The sequence below is a fragment of the Pan paniscus genome, chromosome 19 (genome assembly GCF_029289425.2).
Source record: "Pan paniscus chromosome 19, NHGRI_mPanPan1-v2.0_pri, whole genome shotgun sequence".
Lineage (NCBI taxonomy): Eukaryota > Metazoa > Chordata > Mammalia > Primates > Hominidae > Pan > Pan paniscus.
The window spans coordinates 92,242,173-92,262,100 of NC_073268.2; the positions used below are offsets into that span (position 1 = coordinate 92,242,173).

General features: G+C 43.0%; 1 protein-coding gene across 6 annotated transcripts in view; it reads right to left on the bottom strand.

Annotated features, from left to right (window-relative positions):
* Positions 1-19,928, bottom strand: part of RNF157 (ring finger protein 157) — a 97,615-nt gene that overhangs the window by 56,343 nt on the left and 21,344 nt on the right. For all 6 annotated transcript variants that reach the window (XM_034942926.3, XM_034942925.3, XM_055101558.2 and 3 more), the window contains one exon: positions 13,258-13,376. In XM_034942926.3, the coding sequence (XP_034798817.3) occupies positions 13,258-13,376 (119 nt within the window). Of the gene's footprint in view, positions 1-13,257; positions 13,377-19,928 lie in introns of those variants that run through there.

Sequence of the window (19,928 nt, forward strand, 5' to 3'; positions counted from 1 at the left end):
AGTGAGCCAGTTAGTCAGTGATTTGTGTAACAGAGAGGGGAAAGAAGATCAAAGTTGGCAACATGTTATGATCATTTAAGAAAACTATCTTCTCAACTAGTACAGAGACCAGATTAAAACATGAACAAAGAAGAAACTATTCCTTCCTCTACTTTCTCTTCCTCCTTCTCCCAGTGCACTTATATTCCAAATTGGTTTTGGCTGGAGTGCAGTGGCTTGATCACAGCTCACTGTGGCCTCAACCTCCCTCACAGGCTCAAGTGATCCTTCCACCTCAGCCTCTTGAGTAGCTGGGACTATAGGCACGCTCCATCATACACAGCTAATTTCCTTTATTTTTTGTAGAGGGTCTCACTATGTTGCCCAGGCTGGTCTTGAACTCCTGGGCTCAAGTGATCCTCCCACTTTGGCCTCCCAAAGTGCTGGGATTATAGATGTGAGCTACTGTGCCCTGCCAAAAGCAGCTGAAAGTTAAAAAAAAAAAGAACAGCTGGCAGGAAGAGCCACATCAATACTAATAGGTATAAACACTGATTCAACTTCTCTGGGCGTGCCCCTTCTTATCACTGGTGATCTCAACGTGAAGTGTGACTGCACTTGGTGACGCAGCTCACTGGTCTCCATCCCACTGCCACCTGCTCATGCTACTGGGTCCCCTGTCTCTCTGAAGATCCACCTACCACAGAAATCCAACTCCATAAAACAGAGGGATAATGTCCTCATCTTTATTAAGGATGAAAAGTAATATAAGTTGAATAAAGTGCTTTTTGTAAGAACATAAAAACAAGTTAATTTCAAAACTGAACCTACAACACGCCTACATAATTTCATAAAACTAGGCATTTCAGGTCAGGCGTGGTGGCTCACGCCTGTAATCCCAGCACTTTGGGAGGCCGAGGCGGGCGGATCACAAGGTCAGGAGATCGAGACCATCCTGGCTAACATAGTGAAACCCCGTCTCTATTAAAAATACAAAAAAAAAATTAGCCGGGTGTGGTGGCGGGCACCTGTAGTCCCAGCCACTCTGGAGGCTGAGGCAGGAGAATGCCGTGAACCTGGGAAGCGGAGCTTGCAGTGAGCTGAGATCGCGCCACTCCATGCCAGCCTGGGCGACAGAGCGGGACTCCGTCTTGTCAAAAAAAAACCAAAACCAAAAACAAAAAAAAAACTAGGCATTTCTTCCCTAGCCCAATAGCCAAAATGCAGGAGCAACCCAAGTGTCTGTCTATTGATGGATGAATGGATATACAGTGTATCTATATAATGGCATATTATTCAGCCTTAAAAAGGAAATTCTGACACATGCTACAACATGGATGAACCAAGCACACGCCAAGTGAAATAAGCCAGTCACAAAAGAACAAATATTCTATGATTCAACTCGTATGAGGTACCTAGAGTAGTCAAACTCATAGAGGCAGAAAACAGAATGGTGGAGGCCAGGGGCTGGTAGGAGAGGGAAATGGTGAGTCAGTGTCCAGTGGGGACAGAGTTTCAGTTTTGTGAGATGAAAGGAGTTCTGGAGACTGTACAACGATGTGTGATGAGCAGGGTGGTCACCCCTGGGGAAGGCGTGGAAGTAGGGAGACATGTATTATAAGAATGCCTTAAGTGAAACTCTTTAAAGACCTAAACCATTTTAAAAGTATGAATATTCATCCCCTAGTTCTTTTACTGTCAGGTTGCTGAAAAGCAGGCCACTTCCATACTGAATCTCATACCATTTCGAATCAATTGTTTCTAAAGGTGAATTACTGCATGTTGGCACCAAGAGGACCGAGCTCCCTGGCTCTGCTCCTCCCCATGCTTACTCTGGTTTTCTGTCTTTCTCCACAAGCCCCCAGACACTTCCTGGCACACATCCCAACCCCACTGAGCAGACCCTACCTTTCCTGCAGTTCACTAAAAAATTAAAACCATTATTTTGTGAACTCCCTTAATTTTCCTATTTCTAAATATTCTTCTAAACCTATTTCCTTCCTCTACTTAGAAGTATTCCCACCTCTATTTTTAAAGAAAATTAAAATACTTTTCATTTAAAAATGAAAACATGTTCACTGGAAAAAATTCAAACAACATAGAAGAATATGAAGAGCCGGGCACAGTGGCTCACACCTGTAATCCCAGCACTTTGGGAGGCCGAGGCAGGAGGATTGTTTGAGCCCAAGAGTTCAAGACCAGCCTTGGCAACATAGTGAGACCCTAGTCTCTACAAAAAAAAAAAAAAAAGAGAAAAAGAAAAAATTTTAAATTAGCTGTGCATGGTGTCATGTATCTGTAGTCCCAGCTACCAGGAAGGCTGAGGCAGGAGGACTGCTTGAGCCCAGGAGTTCCAGGTTACAGTGAGCTATGATTGCACCACTGCACTCCAGCTTGGGTGACAGAACAAGCTTATTTCTCAAAAAAAAATAAAGAAAATTTTAGAAAATATGAATTAAGAAGTGAATACCCCCCTTCTTGATATATCCCAAGAGTTACCATTGTTAACAGTTCAAAATGCATTGTAATAGTATATTTGTGTAGCTATAAATATATGTACATAATGCACACACATACATATATTATTTTTATCTGAAATGAAATCAGATTCTACATTATACACTGCAACTTGCTTCATTCAGTAAGTCATGTGGTTGTGGACATATTGCCATCTCAGTGGACGCAGATCTATCTAATTTTTGCTGAATAACAGTTCATGGCATAGGCACATTATAATTTATTTAACCATTCCACTATAATGGCCATTAGATATTTTCTAATTTTGCACTACTACAAGTAATGCTACAATATACATTGTAAATAGGAATCATTTCACACTCTTGAAAATATTTCTGTAGGAGAGATTCAGAGAGGTGAAACAGTTGGGCCAAAGGGTACGCACAGCTCAAAATTTAATCAATATTTCCAGGCTAAAGGACAAAAAAAAATTGTGGTAAAATTATAAAGGAAGGAAGAAGGAAAGAAGATAGCATGCAAAAGGCAAATAACCCAATCTCAGTTACACACACACACACACACACACACACACACACACACACACGTGCATGAGGAAGACGCCCGTTCCCACCATGGGCTTTAGGCCTGTAGGGCAGTTAAGTGCCAGGTCCTTGTGATATGACCTATTAGGCCAGTTACTCCAAGTCCACGGCACAAATAAATCTCCAAACATAACACGTGCACAGCATCTGGGGTAAGTGGTGGCCTCTCACAGAGGCTGTTCCTTGGAGTGTCCTTTGCCTCAACTCACACTGCCGCAATTCTCTAATCTGCACTGTATTCATTTTATTTTCTGTTTTTTAGACACATTTTAGTCTGATCACACATGGTCCAAGAACACACAAGTCCTAAATCAAATGTAATCAGATGTTAAAGATGGGTCTTCAAAGATTACAGCAATGATGCCACACTTGCCTGTGAGCTCTCTGACATAAAATCACGTCCACACCTCATGTGTGGACCACATCATTCAGCAAAGCTTCCTTAACTGTGAGCTATTAGAGCACTACTATTTTTTTTTTCAGGCTCTGAATAGTTCTACGGATCTCACCAGGGGTTGGAGGAAGCAGCTCAGCCTTGGCATAGTACCAAAAAGTGGCCAATCGAGGCTTCAAACAAGTCACAACAATGATCATCAGCCCTGGGGCCTTCTCTGCAAGGTTATAAATTGGTCCATGGTTCTAGGGTAGAAAGTCTGCACCATGTTTATTTGCAATGCTGTTAATCCTATTCAGTTATTTCATGTATTTTTTCTTAAAATAAATTACTTCCTAACTGGTCTTCTTATTTTCTGTCTTTCTGATTCATTACCTATACTGTGAATTAATTTATAGAATTAATTTTCTAAAATGCAAATTAGATTGTAATAGTTATCTTTTTTTTTGAGAGAGGGTCTCGTCCAGCCCAGGCTGGAGTGCAGTGGCATGATCTCCGCTCGCTGCAACCTCCGCCTTCTGGGTTCAAGCGATTCTTATGCCTCAGCCTCCCAAGCGGCTGGGATTACAGGCATGCACCACCATGCCTGGCTAATTTTTGTATTTTTAGTAGAGGCAGGGTTTCGCCATGTTGGCCAGGCTGGTCTCAAACTCCTGGCCTCAAGCAATCCAACCACCTCAGTCTCCCAAAGTGCTGCGACTACAGGCGTCAGCCATCAGGTCCCGCCATCATTTTTTGAGTCCTTAAAATATTCCTGCAAGGTAATTTTATAGATGGGGAAATTGAGACTCACTGATTGGCCATCGTCTTAACCAACATGACACAGTCAGTCAGTGGCAAAGCCATTCATGACTATGACCTTTACTGCCATAGAAGGAAAAGTAAAAACTTTTTTTTTTTTTTTTTGAGATGGAGTCTTGCTCTTGTCACCCAGGCTGGAGTGCAATGGCGCAATCTCAGCTCGCTGCAACCTCTGTCTCCTGGGTTTAAGCAATTCTCCTGCCTCAGCTTCCTGAGTAGTTGGGATTACAGGAACTCGCCATCATGCCTGGCTAATTTTTGTATTTTTGTAGAGACGGGGTTTCACCACGCTGGCCAGGCTGGTCTTAAACTCCTGACCTAAGGTGACCTCCCCGCCTCAGCCTCCCAAAGTGCTGGGATTACAAGCGTGACCCACCACGCCTGGCCTGTAAAAAGTTTTGTTGCTTTTTTTTTTTTTTTGAGACGGAGTCTCGCTCTGTCGCCCAGGCTGGAGTGCAGTGGCACGATCTCGGCTCACTGCAAACTCCGCCACCCGGGTTCACGCCATTCTCTTGCCTCAGCCTCCCGAGTAGCTGGGACTACAGGCGCCCATCACCATGCTCGGCTAATTTTTTGTATTTTTAGTAGAGACGGGGTTTCACTGTGTTAGCCAGGATGGTCTCGATCTCCTCACCTCGTGATCTGCCCTCCTTAGCCTCCCAAAGTGCTGGGATTACAGGCATGAGCCACCGCGCCCAGCCCATAAAAACTTCTTAATACAATATTCATAGCTCTTCAGATATGAACCCAATTTGTCTTTCCAGCCTCAACTCCAACCAGCATCCCTCACAGTCCAATACTTATTGACTACTCACCACTCTGAGCACCAAAAGCACACTTCTGCATCTTTATGCTTCCTTGTATTGCTTATTAATTAATTCTGCCTCAGATGCCTCTCCTCATCTCCCCTACCTAGGAAATCCTACTTATCCCTCCAGGTTAAAGGAGTCACCTCCCAGAAGCCCCTTCCCTGGAGAGAGGGCATCCCTGCTGGTCTGTGCTCCAGGGCACTCTGGTCCTCTCTCGCAGAACCTATCACAGTCCCTCGCAGTGGGGGCACATCAGCTGCCCCACTCTGCAGCAAGCATCTTCAGGTCAAGGGTCATGTCTTTTCATCTCTGCATTCCTAGTTCCCAGCACAGTATGTGACTCATAAATACTTGTTGAATGAATGAATAGCACTGGGACTAACAGAATCATGTTCTCTTTTTTTTGCCACAAAGCTCTATAAGTGCAAAACTCTATGTTACAAATGGATATACTACCAAGTTCCTTTAAATAACTTGCTCTTCCTGACACATATGATAATAGGGTTCAATTTACAGAAACTGGATTTGAGTACAACTTTTGGTATATCTGTACTAGAGAAAGAAGAAAAGTACACTGTATGCATCTTATTTCTTTTCTTTCTTTCTTTCTTTTTTTTTTTTTTTTTGAGACTGAGTCTCACTCTCACTCTATCACCCAGGCTGGAGTACAGTGGTGCGATCTCGTCTCACTGAAACCTGTGCATCCTGGGTTCAAGCGATTCTCCTGCCTCAGCCTCCCGAGTAGCTGGGATTACAAGCACCTGCCACCACGCCCAGCTAATTTTTGTATTTTTAGTAGAGGCAGGGTTTCACCATGTTGGCCAGGCTGGTCTTGATCTCTCCCGACCTCAAGTGATCCACCTGCCTCGGCGTCCCAAAGTGCTGGGATTACAGGCGTGAGCCACCATGCCCAGTCTCCTTCCTTCCTCCCTCCCTCGTTCCCTCCCTTCCTCTTTTCTTTTCTTTTTTTTTCTTTTTTTTTTTTTTTTGACAGGGTCATGCTCTGTCGCCCAGGCTAGAGTGCAGTAGCATAATCATGGCTCACTGCAGCTTTGACCTCCTGGGCTCAAGTAATCCTCTAGCCTCAACCACCCAAGTAGCTAGGAATACAGGTGTGTACCACCACCCCTGGCTAATTTTTTTTTGTAGAGTCGGGGTTTTGCTATGTTGCCCAGGCTGGTCTCAAACTTCTGGCCTCAAGTGATCCTCCCGCCTCAGCCTCCCAAAGTGCTGGGAATAGGGATAAGCCACCATGCCGGGCACATTTTAGTTCTTAAAATAATGCCAGCGGCTGAGTGCAGTGGCTCAGCCCTTTGGGAGGCTGAGATGGGTAGATCACGAGGTCAAGATATTGAGATCATCCTGGCCAAGATGGTGAAACCCCGTCTCTACTAAAAATACAAAAACTAGCTGAGCGTGGTGGTGTGTGCCTGTAGTCCCAGCTACTTGGGAGGCTGAAGCAGAAGAATTGCTTGAACCTGGGAAGCAGAGGTTGCAGTGAGCCAAGATCGTGCCACTGCACTCTAGCCTGGCGACAGAGCAAGACTCCATCTCTAAATAAATAAATAAATAAATAAATAAATAAATAAATAAATAAATAAAAATAATAATGCCAGCTGTGCAGCTCTGATTGCAGGGAGCATGAGGAAGAAGAAACTGTGTCAATGGGGCCCAGCTACAGAACACACGAGAGGATACAGACTATTAGGAACTAGGTTAAAACTCAACTACTTTCCTTATAAAATGAGAGGAGTGGTTTGAACTCCTGCCTACAAAAGGCAGGCAGAGGTGGGGCACAGTGGCTCATAGCTATAATCCCAGCACTCTCAGAGGCCAAGGCAGGAAGACTACTTGAGCAAAGGAGTTTGAGACCAGCCTGGGCTATATAGTAAGACATTCTCTCTATAGAAATTTTTTTTAAAAAGCCAGGCATGGTGGGGCGTGCTTGTAGTCCCAGCTACTGGAGAATCTGAGGTGGGAGGATCACTTAAGCCTAGGAAGTCGAGGCTGCAGTGAGCTGTAGTTGTGCCACTGTACCTCAGCTTGGGCAACAGGGCAAGACCTTGTCTCAAAAGGAAAAAAAAGGCCAGGAAGGAGTCAAGGCATTACTTGACTAATTTCTAAGCCTCTAATAACTTAGAGTTGGGCAGTAATTATCCCAACAAAACAAGATCTAACTCAATAAAGGAGCAGAAAAGCAACACCAGCTCTTCTGCCACCTAGGAAGGGAAGGGATGGTCTTTATTTAACATTTTATAACTGATTCACAGATACCTTAGTTCCTTTATATAAGGGACCAGAGCAGAAAGACCTTCAGAAGCCCAGTTTACTACTTAAGACAGTATTTAAAAACCAGTGAAGAGGCCGGCCAAGGTGGCTCATGCCACCTAGCACTTTGGGAGGCCGAGGTGGGTGGATTGCCTGAGGTCAGGAGTTCGAGACCAGCCTGGAACAACATAGTGAAACCCTGTCTCTACTAAAAATACAAAAAATTACCTGGGCATGGTGGTTCGCTCTTGTTGCCCAGGCTGGACTGCAATGGCGTGATCTTGGGATCTCGGCTCACTGCAATCGGCTCACTCCAGCCTGGGCAACAAGAGTGAACCTTTGTCTCAAAAAACAAACAAAGAAAACAGTGAAGAACCCTACCTAGAATGACAAGTAGCTGTAGAAATAACCAACTGGAAAGGTAGCAAGTATAGCTAACATTGCTGCATGCTGCTTTTTGTCCAGCAATTACAAGGAATCTTCCAAGCATTACATTATCCTAAAGTCAGAACTACCTCCATGCTACAAGCAGGTAATCTGAGCACCTGAGTGATACGTTTGCCAAGGTTACAAAGAGTTTAATGGTAAGATATAAATAAAACTTGAAATCTAGATTCCAACTTTCTTCCACCATCTTTCTGTAATATACACACACTCTAGTTTCTTTAAATCTGACCCTTAAGACTTGATAATAAATTTGGCTTTGGGCCGGGCTTGGTGGCTCACGCCTGCAATCCCGACACTTTGGAAGGCTGAGGCAGGAGGACTGCTTGAAGCTAGGAGATTGAGATCAGCCTGGGCAATAAAGCAAGACCCTGTCTCTACAAAAAAATTTTAAAAATTAGCCCAGTGTAGTAGCATGCACCTTTATTCCCAGCTACTCAGGAGACTGAGGCAGGCAGATCATTTAAGCCCAAGAGTTTGAGGCTGCAGTGAGCTATGATCACGCCACTGCATTCCAGCCTGGGTGACAGGGCAAGACCCCATCTCTAGGGGAAAAAAAAAAAAATTGGCTTTGATGGATTATCCTAAGTGGTAGATCTGTGGTGCGAAGTACAGCTCAGTCAAATGACACACTTTTTAGTCTGCTCATTCAGAAATGACAGGGAATTGCACAAGCCAGGAAGTCTATGGCATTTATAGCTTGATATAACAATTCATTTTAACATATTTCACTGCCCATATTCATTCTCTCTGCAAAGAGGAGTCGTTCTTGCCGCATGCTGCTGGATGGCTTTAAAAGGTTGTTCTCTTTCTTGCTCCTCTGTAACCTAACACTCATGTGCTGACACCCAAGATCTTTTGCTAGAGAGTGGAAGTCAGCTGTTTAGAACTCAAGCTACATGTCAGTCTTCAATCTCTGAACCTTCCCCTAAACAAGCATGTTGTGCAGTAATGGCAAAACCCAGAGGTCAGCTCAGCAGATGGAATTACACATGGAATACGAACTCTGAAGAGGCACTCCAAGAGAACATATCACTGCCACTCGTCTACTTTTATTTATTTATTTATTGAGACAGGTTCTTGCTCTGTTGCCCAGGCTGCAGTGATCATAGCTCACTGAAGCCTTGGCATCCTGGGCTCAAGTGATCCTCCCACCTCAGTCTCCTGAGTAGCTGGGACTAGAGGCATGCACCACCACGCCTGGCTAATTTTTATCATTTTATATTTTGTAGAGATGAGGGTCTCGCTATGTTGCCCAGGCTGGTTTTCAATTTCTAGGCTCAAGAGATCTATGGGCCTCGGCCTCCTGAGCAGCTGGGACTACAGGCGTGAGCCACTGTGCTGGCCTCATTCCACTTTCAGATACCAATATCTCAGAAATTGCACTTGAAGATCTACACAATGGACTCACAAACAGGATGTGGGCAGAGTTTCTGAGTACACCTGGCCTAATTAGCAAAAATGGCAGCATGGTTCAGGCTCTGGAGCCAGACTGCTAGGTTCCAATCCTGATCCCTTACAGGCTGTGCAGTCTTTAAACTCTCTGCGCCACATGTTCTTCACCTGTTGAATGAGGACCTTTTTCATCATGATGTGAGGACAAAATGAGACAACACAGATGAAAAGCTTAGAACAATCAGCCCTGGCAAAAACTAGGTGTTCAAATGTTAGCCATCATTATTATTATCAAATAACCTGTGGGGAAAAGAAAAAGAGAAACATGTGGCATTTATTCTCTATACTACATTTTTATGCAGCTATATGAAGTTACTCTGATTTGCTTTCCTAATATAAAATTATGTCTTTTAAAAACATTTGCCAGCGCGGTGGCTCACACCTGTAATCCCAGCACTTTGGGAGGCCGAGATGGGCAGATCACCTGAGATCAGGAGTTCAAGACTAACCTGTCCAACATGGTGAAACCCCATCTCTACTAAAAAAACACAAAAATTAGCCAGGTGTGGTGGCAGGCACCTGTAATCCCAGCTACTCAGGAGGCTGAGGCAGGAGAATCACTTGAGCCTAGGAGACTGTGGCTGCAGTAAGCCAAGATCGTGCCACTGCACTCCAGCTTGGGTGACAGTGAGACTCTGCCTCAAAAAAAAAAAAAAAAAATTCATTTGCTATGTGTAACATTAAGCATACTTAATGATTACTACATAAAAGCAACAACAAAAACTCCAATGTTGATGTTCTTTTTTTTTTTAAAGTGGCATTTATTGATTGATTGATTAAGATGGGGGTCTTGCTATATTGCTGAAACTGGACTCGAATTCTCCTGGGCTCAGGTGATCCTCCCATCTCAGCCTCAGCCTCCTGAGTAGCTGGGACCACAGGCACATGCCACTGTGCCCAGCTTGATCTTTGGGAAAAAGCCTCAACTTTAAGGTCAAGGCTGCTACCTAGCATTTCAGAAAGAGCTCAGTCATTCATAGGTCGGCATAGGCGAACTTGGGAAAAGTCTGCCAGCCAGCATAAACTTCAAGTTGAACCTAAAGCAGCATTTACTTCAAGCTTGTCCAACCTGCGGCCCAGGGGTAGATGGCTTTTAATGTGGCCCAACAGAAACTCATAAACTTTCTTAAAACATTGTAAGATTTTTTTGTGTTTTTTTTTTTTTTCCTTTTTTAGCTCATCAGCTATCGTTACTGCTAGTGTATTCCGTGTGTGGCCCAATGTGACAATTCTTCTTCTTCCAATGTGGCCCAGGGAACCCAAAAGATTGGACATCCCTGATTTACTTATTTTTATATCATCTTTATGGACTGAAAAGGCCAAAATTTTTTTAAAAATATATAAACTATCTTTACATCAGATGAAAGGAAAAAGACAGAAACAGATGCAAACATCAAGTCCATGTTATTAATAGAAGAAACGGCTACTTTCATTTTTGTTTTTGTTTTTTTGAGACGGAGTCTCACTCTGTCGCCCAGGCTGGAGTGCAGTGGAATGATCTTGGCATACTGCAACCTCCGCCTCCTGGGTTCAAGCGATTCTCCTGCCTCAGCCTCCTGAGTAGCTGGGACTACAGGCTCACACCACCATGCCCAGCTAATTTTTGTATTTTTAGTAGAGATGGGGTTTCACCACATTGGTCAGGATGGTCTCGATCTCTTGACCTTGTGATCCACCCGCCTCGGCCTCCCAGAGTGCTGGGATTACAGGCATGAGTCACCGTGCCCAGCAGAAAGGGCTACTTTCAAAGCACGAGCTGACTCCCTGTGAGTGAGGAAACATTTTTATCTGGCTCTATCAGAAAAAAAGAAAGATCTGTCTACTCTAATTACCAAGGCAGTAGTAACAAAATCAAAGAGTAGACATTTGATAAGTATTACTTGACATAACTTAACTTGAAGCAGACAAGATTTGGTATTTTGAAAAGTGTACTACTGGACGAAAAATTAGCAGAGGGGTCACTCCAGATAGAAAGGAAGAGAACCTGCCGGGCGCGGTGGCTCACACCTGTAATCCCAGCACTTTGGGAGGCCAAGGTGGGCTGATCACGAGGTCAGGAGATCGAGACCATCCTGGCTAACACAGTGAAACCCCGTCTCTACTAAAAATACAAAAAATTAGCCGCATGTGGTGGCGGGTGCCTGTAGTCCCAGTTACTCGGGAGGCTGAGGCAGGAGAATGGCGTGAACCCAGGAGGCGGAGCTTTCAGTGAGCCAAGATCGTGCCACTGTACTCCAGCCTGGGCAACAGAGCCAGACTCCGTCCAAAAAAAAAAAAAAAAAAAGAAGAAAGAAAGAAAGAAAGAGAACAGTGAAAACCAAAAAAATAATTATTTTTATGTTAAAGGTCAAGATGGAAGACCATCATCAGATCAATCTTCCTAAAAAAGCAATTTCTCCAGGTCACTCACCTACCTACAAGTCTTAAATATTCCTCACGGTCTACAGGAGAGAGTAAAAAACCTATCAAGGTAACACAGCCGCCACCCACCTTTCTCTTTTTTTTGAAACAGAGTCTCATTCTATGCCCTAGGCTGGAGCGCACTGGGGCAACCTCAGCTCACTGCAACCTCCACTTCCCGGGTTCAAGCGATTCTCCTGCTTCAGTCTCTGGAGCAGCTGGGATTACAGGGGTGTGCCACCACCCCAGGCTAATTTTTGTGTTTTTAATAGAGATAGGGTTTCACCATGTTGGCCAGGCTGGTCTTGAGCTCCCAACCTCAGGTGATCTGTCCACCTCGGCCTCCCAAAGTGCTGGGATTACAGGTGTTGGCCACTGTGCCCGGCCCACCTTTCCAATCGGGCCAGACTGGTTTCCTTATTTGTTCCAGGGAAGAACAAACCATGCTCATTTCAGCTCTGTATCCACAGCACCTATCACAGTACCTGACACACAGTAGTTGCTCAGTAAATGTTTGCCGATTCAACAACTTGAATGCTCTTAGGCCTGTGCTGTGCTCTACTCCTGGAAAGGCCTCATCCAACCCACCATTCTTCAAAGGCCAGTTCAACTCCCTGCACCTCTTCCCAGCGTAACCTGAAGCAACCTGCCCTTGCCATTGTCTTCTCCCACTCTCAATTCCCACCACATTCAATCACTTCTGATCTTTATTGTTAATTAAACATTTCCTGTTTTCTGTGTTTTGTCTGCTCCACCAAACTTGCAGAATATTTCAAGGCAGTGAGAAGCACTGGAAAGATTACTGATCTGTGACCAGGCAAACCTAGTTACATGACTTTGAGAAAAATGTATATAAAACCCTTAGAACAGTGCTTAGAACATAGTGTGCATTTCCTAGCTTCTATCATTATTCATCTCTCTGAACACCTCAGTTCTCTCGCTTATAAAATAGAGTGATAAGTCCTATGTCAAGTGGTCTTCATACGGAACAGGGGTCTCTAGGACCTTCCTAGCACACAGTAGCCACTCAATAGCCACCTGGCAGCTATTATTACAAAGCCTCCTGCATGATGCAGAGAAGGTGCGCAATAGAAATTTATGAGAAGGAACAAGTGAGAGAAATGTATTCTCATATCAACTCATATATCAAGAGAAAAATTTTCAGTCATTCATTCAACAATCATTTATTAAGGGCTTAACATTACGTGCCAGGCTTTGTTCTAGGTTTGGGATACTACAGTAAAAACAGTCCTTGCCTTATGAAACTTACGTTCTAAAGGAGCAGGCAGACAATAAGCAGAGAAAGAGACAAATCAATAAAAGGTTGGTGTTAAGTGCCATGAAGAAAAAAAAAAAAAGGTAAGCCCTTGGAAAAGGGTTGCCTAAAGAGGTGACAGTTAGGGAGAGATCTGTCCTAGCTTAATTTGTGAGACTCATCCTCTCCCTCAGAAGACTCCAGGAGCTCTTCCAGTCCTCTAGCAACAAGAGACCCCATACAACCAAGGAGGCTGCAGTTTGTCTTCTAGTGCGTCTCTCTCAACTCAGACCAAGCTACAAACTGCTGAACAAGCAACTGCAAACATTTTTGTTACATTTTTTGAATTGGCCACTTAAGCTCCAAGTGGGAGTAAACTGATTACAGCCATACCACAACTGGTCTGTTCCCCAGAAAGTTCAGATCGCTGTTCTCTCCAAACAGGTAACCTTCAGGATGAGTTGAGTCAAACTTCTCTCCTCCCATAATGAAGTGGCTGGCAAAATAGCTTCCTAGAGAGGAACAAACAGAAAAAAAATCAAACAAGCAGAAAACAGTCAACCTAAATCTAGTAAAAAAAAAAAAAGCTGATTTTAAAAATATTAACCTTTTGGGCCGTGCGTGGTGGCTCACACCTGTAATCCCAGCACTTTGGGAGGCTGAGGCAGACAGAGGCAGACAGATGGCCTGAGATAAGGAGTTCGAGACCAGCCTGGCCAACATGGCAAAACCCTGTCTCTACTAAAAATGTAAAAATTAGCCGGGTGTGGTGGCACATGCCTGTAGTCCCAGCTACTCAGGAAGCTGAGGCAGGAGGATGGCTTGAACCCAGGAAACAGAAGTGCAGTGAGCCGAGATCCTAGCACTGCACCCCAGTCTGGGCGACAGAGTGAGACTCTGTTTCAAAAAAACAAAAACAAAAAAGTTAACCCTCTGAATGAATAATTAGAGCAATTTCTAATCCCAGAGTGTTTTCTTTTCCTGATTTGGGACAATGGCACAAAATAAGTAAAATCATAGCAGGGAAAACCCCAGATACCAAACGTAGACTAGATCACTGTTTTCCTTTTAACATTCTTAACTGAATTCTTCTAATGATCTGTTTAAAATACCTCCAGCCAAAAGACCAAAAGGTCCTACAATGCACATTAATGATCATATATATTTTTTGGTTCCTGACTTTTGCCTTTAAACTTGAAGTAGTTATTCCATGTATTGAAGAATCTCAGCTACAGGTATTGGCATATACACACACTGTGATATTGTAAAATATATGTTTGATCTTCAACCCTATTTCCTGGAATGCAACTCTTAAAATCCTTGGAATATCCAGGCCGGCATGGTAGCTCATGCCTGTAATCCCAGCACTTTGGGAGGCCGAGGAGGGCAGATCACTTGAGATCAGGAGTTAGAGACCAGCCTGGCCAACACGGTGAAACCCCATCTCTACTAAAAATACAAAAATTAGCCAGGCATGGTGGCATGAGCCTGAAGTCCCAGGTACTTGGGAGGCTGAGGCAGGAGAATCTCTCGAACCTGGGAGGCAGAGGTTGCACTAAGCCAAGATCACACCACTACACTCCAGCCTAGGTGACAGAGCGAAACTCCATCTCAAAAAAAAAAAAAAAAAAAAAAATCCTTGGAATATCCAAAGTGATGTCTTTTTTTTTTTTGTCTTTACATATGCTAATGAATTAACCAGTGCCTGGCAGCCCCTAGGTAGCCTCAGGATGGCGGCTGGTCACTGGAAAGAAAAGGCAGGATTAGAAGGTTGGGACTTTCAGCCCATCCCCCAACCACCGAGGAAGGGAGAGGGGATGAAAGTTAAGTTGATCATCAATGTCCAATGATGTAATCAACCATGCTATGTAATGAAGCTTCTATAAATACCCAAAGGACTGGGTTCAGAGAGCTTCCAAGCAGGGGAACACTTACAGGTTTCTGGAGGGTAACATGCCCAGAGACGGCATAGAAGCTCTGTGCCCCTTCTCACATAACCTCGCCCTATGTATCTCTCTCTGTATCCTTTGTAATATCCTTGATAATAAACTCGTAAATGTGTTTCCCTAGTTCTGTGAGTCTCTCTAAAACAACCTGGGGCTTGCGATGGGCATCAGAAGTGGGGGGCAGTCTTGTGAGATTGCACCCTCAACCTGTGGGATGGGACACTATCTTCAAGTAGTATCAGAAGTGAAATGAATTGGAGGACACCCAGCTGGTGTCCTCTGCAGAACTGAGTGGTTGCTGGTGGAGAGAATCCCCACACATTTTGCTGACCAGAGGTCACAGAAGTTTTCTGTGCTGCTTGTGTTGTGAGTGTATAGGAGAAACTGAGTTTTTTTCCTATATCCGCAGACGCACACATTTCTTTGCCTAGATTTTCATAAGCCAGCTTATACCTACACACAGAAGTCTCAGTACCCACCCACCACTACTGCTATACCTCCATAACCTTCTATGATGAAGGTTCTTCACACTTTAACTTGCTGCAAACATTATCGTTTCACAGGAAAATATGAATTTAAATAATACAGTTATCCCTGGCTTTCTCTACCAATTACTACACAGACTATGGTGTAAAATAAGGGGACAATTTAATGCTATGAAAGAAGGCTACACACATACCCTCTCCACCTCAAATTCATTAACAGTGCTAATGGCCAGAACTGCTGGGACACCAGTCATGGCAGGGCCCCTTTGCCCCTTCTTAATCAGCCAGGAGGCAGAAATATTTTCAGTGCAATATAATAACGAAATGAAATCAGCAGTCAGGGGCCAAAATTCCCATCAGCCTCATCCGGACAAACCAAGGAACTGTGACAGGATATGATGGAACTGAGAAGTCACCAAAGGAGGCTTAGGTTATGCTGAAAATTACATCTGGGAATACATTTTAAGTTTGATGATTAAACGAATGCCGCTTACCTCTAATTTCTATTATCTAATTCTCCCATGAAGGTAAGCTGTCCAAAATAAAGGACACATCCCATAATATACCTTTATCAACACTCTCATATACCCCATTTCTGAAATTAACACAAGAAACTTATTAAGTGGCAAAAGGCTTGCTTGTGTATAATACATTGAGGATATACACAAACTCCCTAAATCAGTTGCAATTTTTGTTGAAGATTTGTAGCAGGCAGGGTGTGATGGATCTTGCCTGTAATCCTAAAACTCTGGATGGCTGAGGCAGGAGGACTGCTTTACGCCAGGAGCTGGAGACCAGCTTGGGCAACTTAGCAAGCTTAGCAAGACCTTGTCTCTACCAAAAACAAAACAAAAAATAAATAAAAATACAAAAATTAGTTGGGCATGGTAGCATGCGTCTGGAGTTCTAGCTACTCAGAAGGCTGACGCAGAAGGGTCGCTTGAGTTCAGGAGTTCAAGGTTGCAGCGAGCTATGATTGCCACTGCACTCCAGCCTGGATGACAGAGTGAGACCCTCTCTAAGAAAAAAAAAAAAGAAAGAGAAAAGAAAAAAGGAAAAAAAGATTTATAGCAAACTGAAAAAAAAAAAAAAATGAGATTCAGTACTTTGAGCCTGTGGAGAAGCCATAGGAAGGAAGACAGAGAAGAAAATTCTAGCAAAAACTGAACCAAACATTCATTTTTAAAACTTTCTACACAAGGAGCTTTAGTCTAGAAACATCTATTAAATAAAACAATGTGGATAAAATCACTCACCACAAAGTGAGGCAACTATTGAATTAAACAAGCAGGAAAACATTCTTTGAGAGTAATAATGCAACCCAAATCAAAGCAATCACTGAGGAACTACTGAAAGTCACCCATTAAAACTTAAAAAGACAAAGGGCAGCCATCTGATACAGTGATACAACAGCAGAATTCATCATTTAGGAAAGCTTAATTATCAATTATTTATGTCTGGCACTTGCTAGCCCTATTTTCCAAGTGCATAATTTATGGAGAGGGGAGGTACCTAGTTGCCTTAAGTAGAAGCAGCAATCTCAAATAATTTAAGTCATTTACTGATGACCTTCAGCAAGATATATTTTCTATGCATCAGGAATTATACATTTATCATATATTAGGTAAAATTGGAAAAGTTAAAGATGTTACACAGATGGATGGCTTGCCCAAATCATGAAAAAAGAAAGGGGGAGAAGAGAGTTTGCTGTCTGGAATTGTCTAGGTTGACCTCAGTGTGGGACCACTGAGTTTCCAGTACCTGTGAGATCTCAGGGGAGGGATCTGGGGCAGTAAAAATCCATGGATGATTGGCTTAGAGGTGGCCATGATTGAACCTAGCGAGAGAGGACCCCTAATGATTTGGGGGCTAAAGAGTTAAAGCAGGCAACAGGGTTCGATTAGAAATGCCCTTTTATGCCATAATATCAAAAGAAAAGAAATGACCACAAAAGATGTGTAGAGCTAATTGTAGTTTTGCCTTGCATTAAAATCAAGAATAGTCTGGGTGTGGTGGCTCACACCTGTAATCCTAGCACTTTGGGAGGCCAAGGTGAGAGGATCACTTGAGCCCAGGAGCTCAAGACCAGCCTAGGCAACATGGTGAGGCTCTGTCTCTGTATATTTAAAAATAATAATAATAATAATACTATGGTATATTCAGTCAGTAGAGTATTATGAAGCCTTTCAAAGTGGTGTTGTAAATCTATATCTACTGACATTAAAAATGTTCACAATATATTACAATTAGACCCTTGTCTCTACAAAAAATTAAAAAATTAGCTGGGTATGATGGCCCAAGCCTGTGGTCCCAGCTACTCAATAGGCTGAGGTGGGAGGATCACTTGAGCCCAGGAGGTCAGGCCTGCAGTGAGCCATGACTGCGCCATTACATTCCAGTCTGGGTAAAAGAGCAAGACCCTGTGTCAAACAAAAACAAAAACAAAAAACAAACAAACAAACAAACAAACAAAAAACCCATAAAAGCTATATAAGCTGTATACTTATAACTGGGAATGATTTTCTCAAAATTACAAAGTTGGCAAAATTGTTCTTACTTTTACTTAAAATTAGCTTGAACACCTGTTCAATCACTCAATAATTCTTTAGCAATATTAATTTCTAAACTTTTGGTTATTAAGGGGAAGATGCATAAAATGTGCAAGATTGTATGAATTAAAAAGAGCTCCCCAAACCTTCATCTATTTTTTGTTTGTTTTTGTTTTTCTGTAGAGATGGAGTTTCACCATGTTGGCCAGGCTGGTCTCAAACTCCTGGGTCAAGAGACCTGCCCGCCTCAGCCTCCCAAAGTGTTGGGATTACAGGTGTGAGCCACCGAGCCCAGCCATCCTCATCTGTTAAAAGGAAAAATAAATTTACTTATTGGTATTTCATTTTACAACCAAAAATTTGCTTTTTCCTTTCTTTGAAATGAACCCCTCTAGCAGCTTGCTTTCATTTAGACAAATGAGAAAAGCAAATCAGCCTTTTTCAGACTGAATAAAGCTTTCTACTTGCTCAGTCTTTCTAGAGGGACAAATTGGTGCACAGCTACGTATAGCTACTAGATCATCAGATACCAACACCAAACACATCAACAGTCCCCAAACAAGATGACTTTTAGACAGCTTATGCATATTTTTACTTCTTAACACAATGAACTGTGCTTCAAAATCAGTGGTGGGGGAAAAGAACTCTACTAAAGTACTTCTTTGCCTATTTGTTACCAGGAAAAACACGTCACTCACAGATAAACTGCAGAACTCAACTAAAATACACTCTTGCCTATTTGCTAACGGGAAAAAAACATATGTCACTAGTAGATAAACTTCGAGTGTTTCATTATTAGTGAGCTATAATTTATTAATCAAAACTCATATTCAGAATTCTTTGCAGGCTTTAAGAAGTCACATCATACACATATCTCCAAGATTATACGTAAACCGTAAGGTATGAGTGGGAAGGAGAAAGGGGAAATTAATGTTTAACAAGTACATAGTTTTAGTTTTATAAAATAAAAAAGTTCTAGACATCTGTTGCAAAACAGAGTGAATATATGTAACACTAATGAACGCTTAAAAATGGTTACTATGATTAAATTTAACGTTATGTGTTTTTTTGCCACAATAACAAACACATAAATATCAAGAAAAAAAAACAAAAGGTATGAGCCAGAATGATCAACACTAAGACAAGTTCAGTAAAATGACTGACCTTTAAAGAAAGAAAAGCAACAAGGCAAAAAGTCAAAATTCTAGAGGGGAAGAAAATCGGTGTCATCAGACTTTTCAACAGAAACACTTTATGTCAGAAGACAAGGGAGTAACATTCTAAGGTAGTCAAAGAAAGAAAAGCCCCTGAGCTCATCTGAGGAGTCTACTAAGGAATAAGCTTCCAGGCCAAGCCCAGTGGCTCACGCCTGCAATCCCAGTACTTTGGGAGGCCAAGGCAGGAGGATTGCTTGAGCCCAGAAGTTCAAGACCAGCCTGGGCAACATAGCAAGACCTCATCTCTACAATAAAAAAATTAAAAAGTTAGCCAGGCATGGTGGCATGTGCTTGTGGTCCTAGATACTCGGGAAGCTAAGGTGGAGGATTGCTGGAGGTCAAGGCAGGAGTGAGCTATGATCACACCCCTGGACTCCAGCCTGGGCAACAGAGTGAGACTCTGTCTCAACAAAGGAAAAACAGGCCAGGCGTGGTGGCTCACACCTGTAATCCCAGCACTTTGGGAGGCCAAGGTGGGCAGATCAACTGAGGTCAGGAGTTTGAGACCAGCCTGTCCACCATAGTGAAACTTCGTCTCTACTAAAAATACAAAAATTAGCCGGGAGTGATGGCATGTGTCTGTAGTCCCAGCTACTCAGGAGGCTGAGGCAGAAGAATCACTTGAACCTGGGAAGTGGAGGTTGCAGTGAGCCAAGATCATGCCACGGCACTCCAGCCTGGGTGACAGAGCAAGACTCCATCTCAAAAAATAAAAAATAATAAAAAAAAAAACAAAGAAAATACAGTACAGCTCTCAAAAAATAAAGAAGGGGGATGGATAGCAGAGAAAAAGCAGAATATGTTTGCTGACAAACTTTAGGTGTAAGTGAGAGTCAAAGGAGATACTTCAAATGCTGGAGTAAAGAG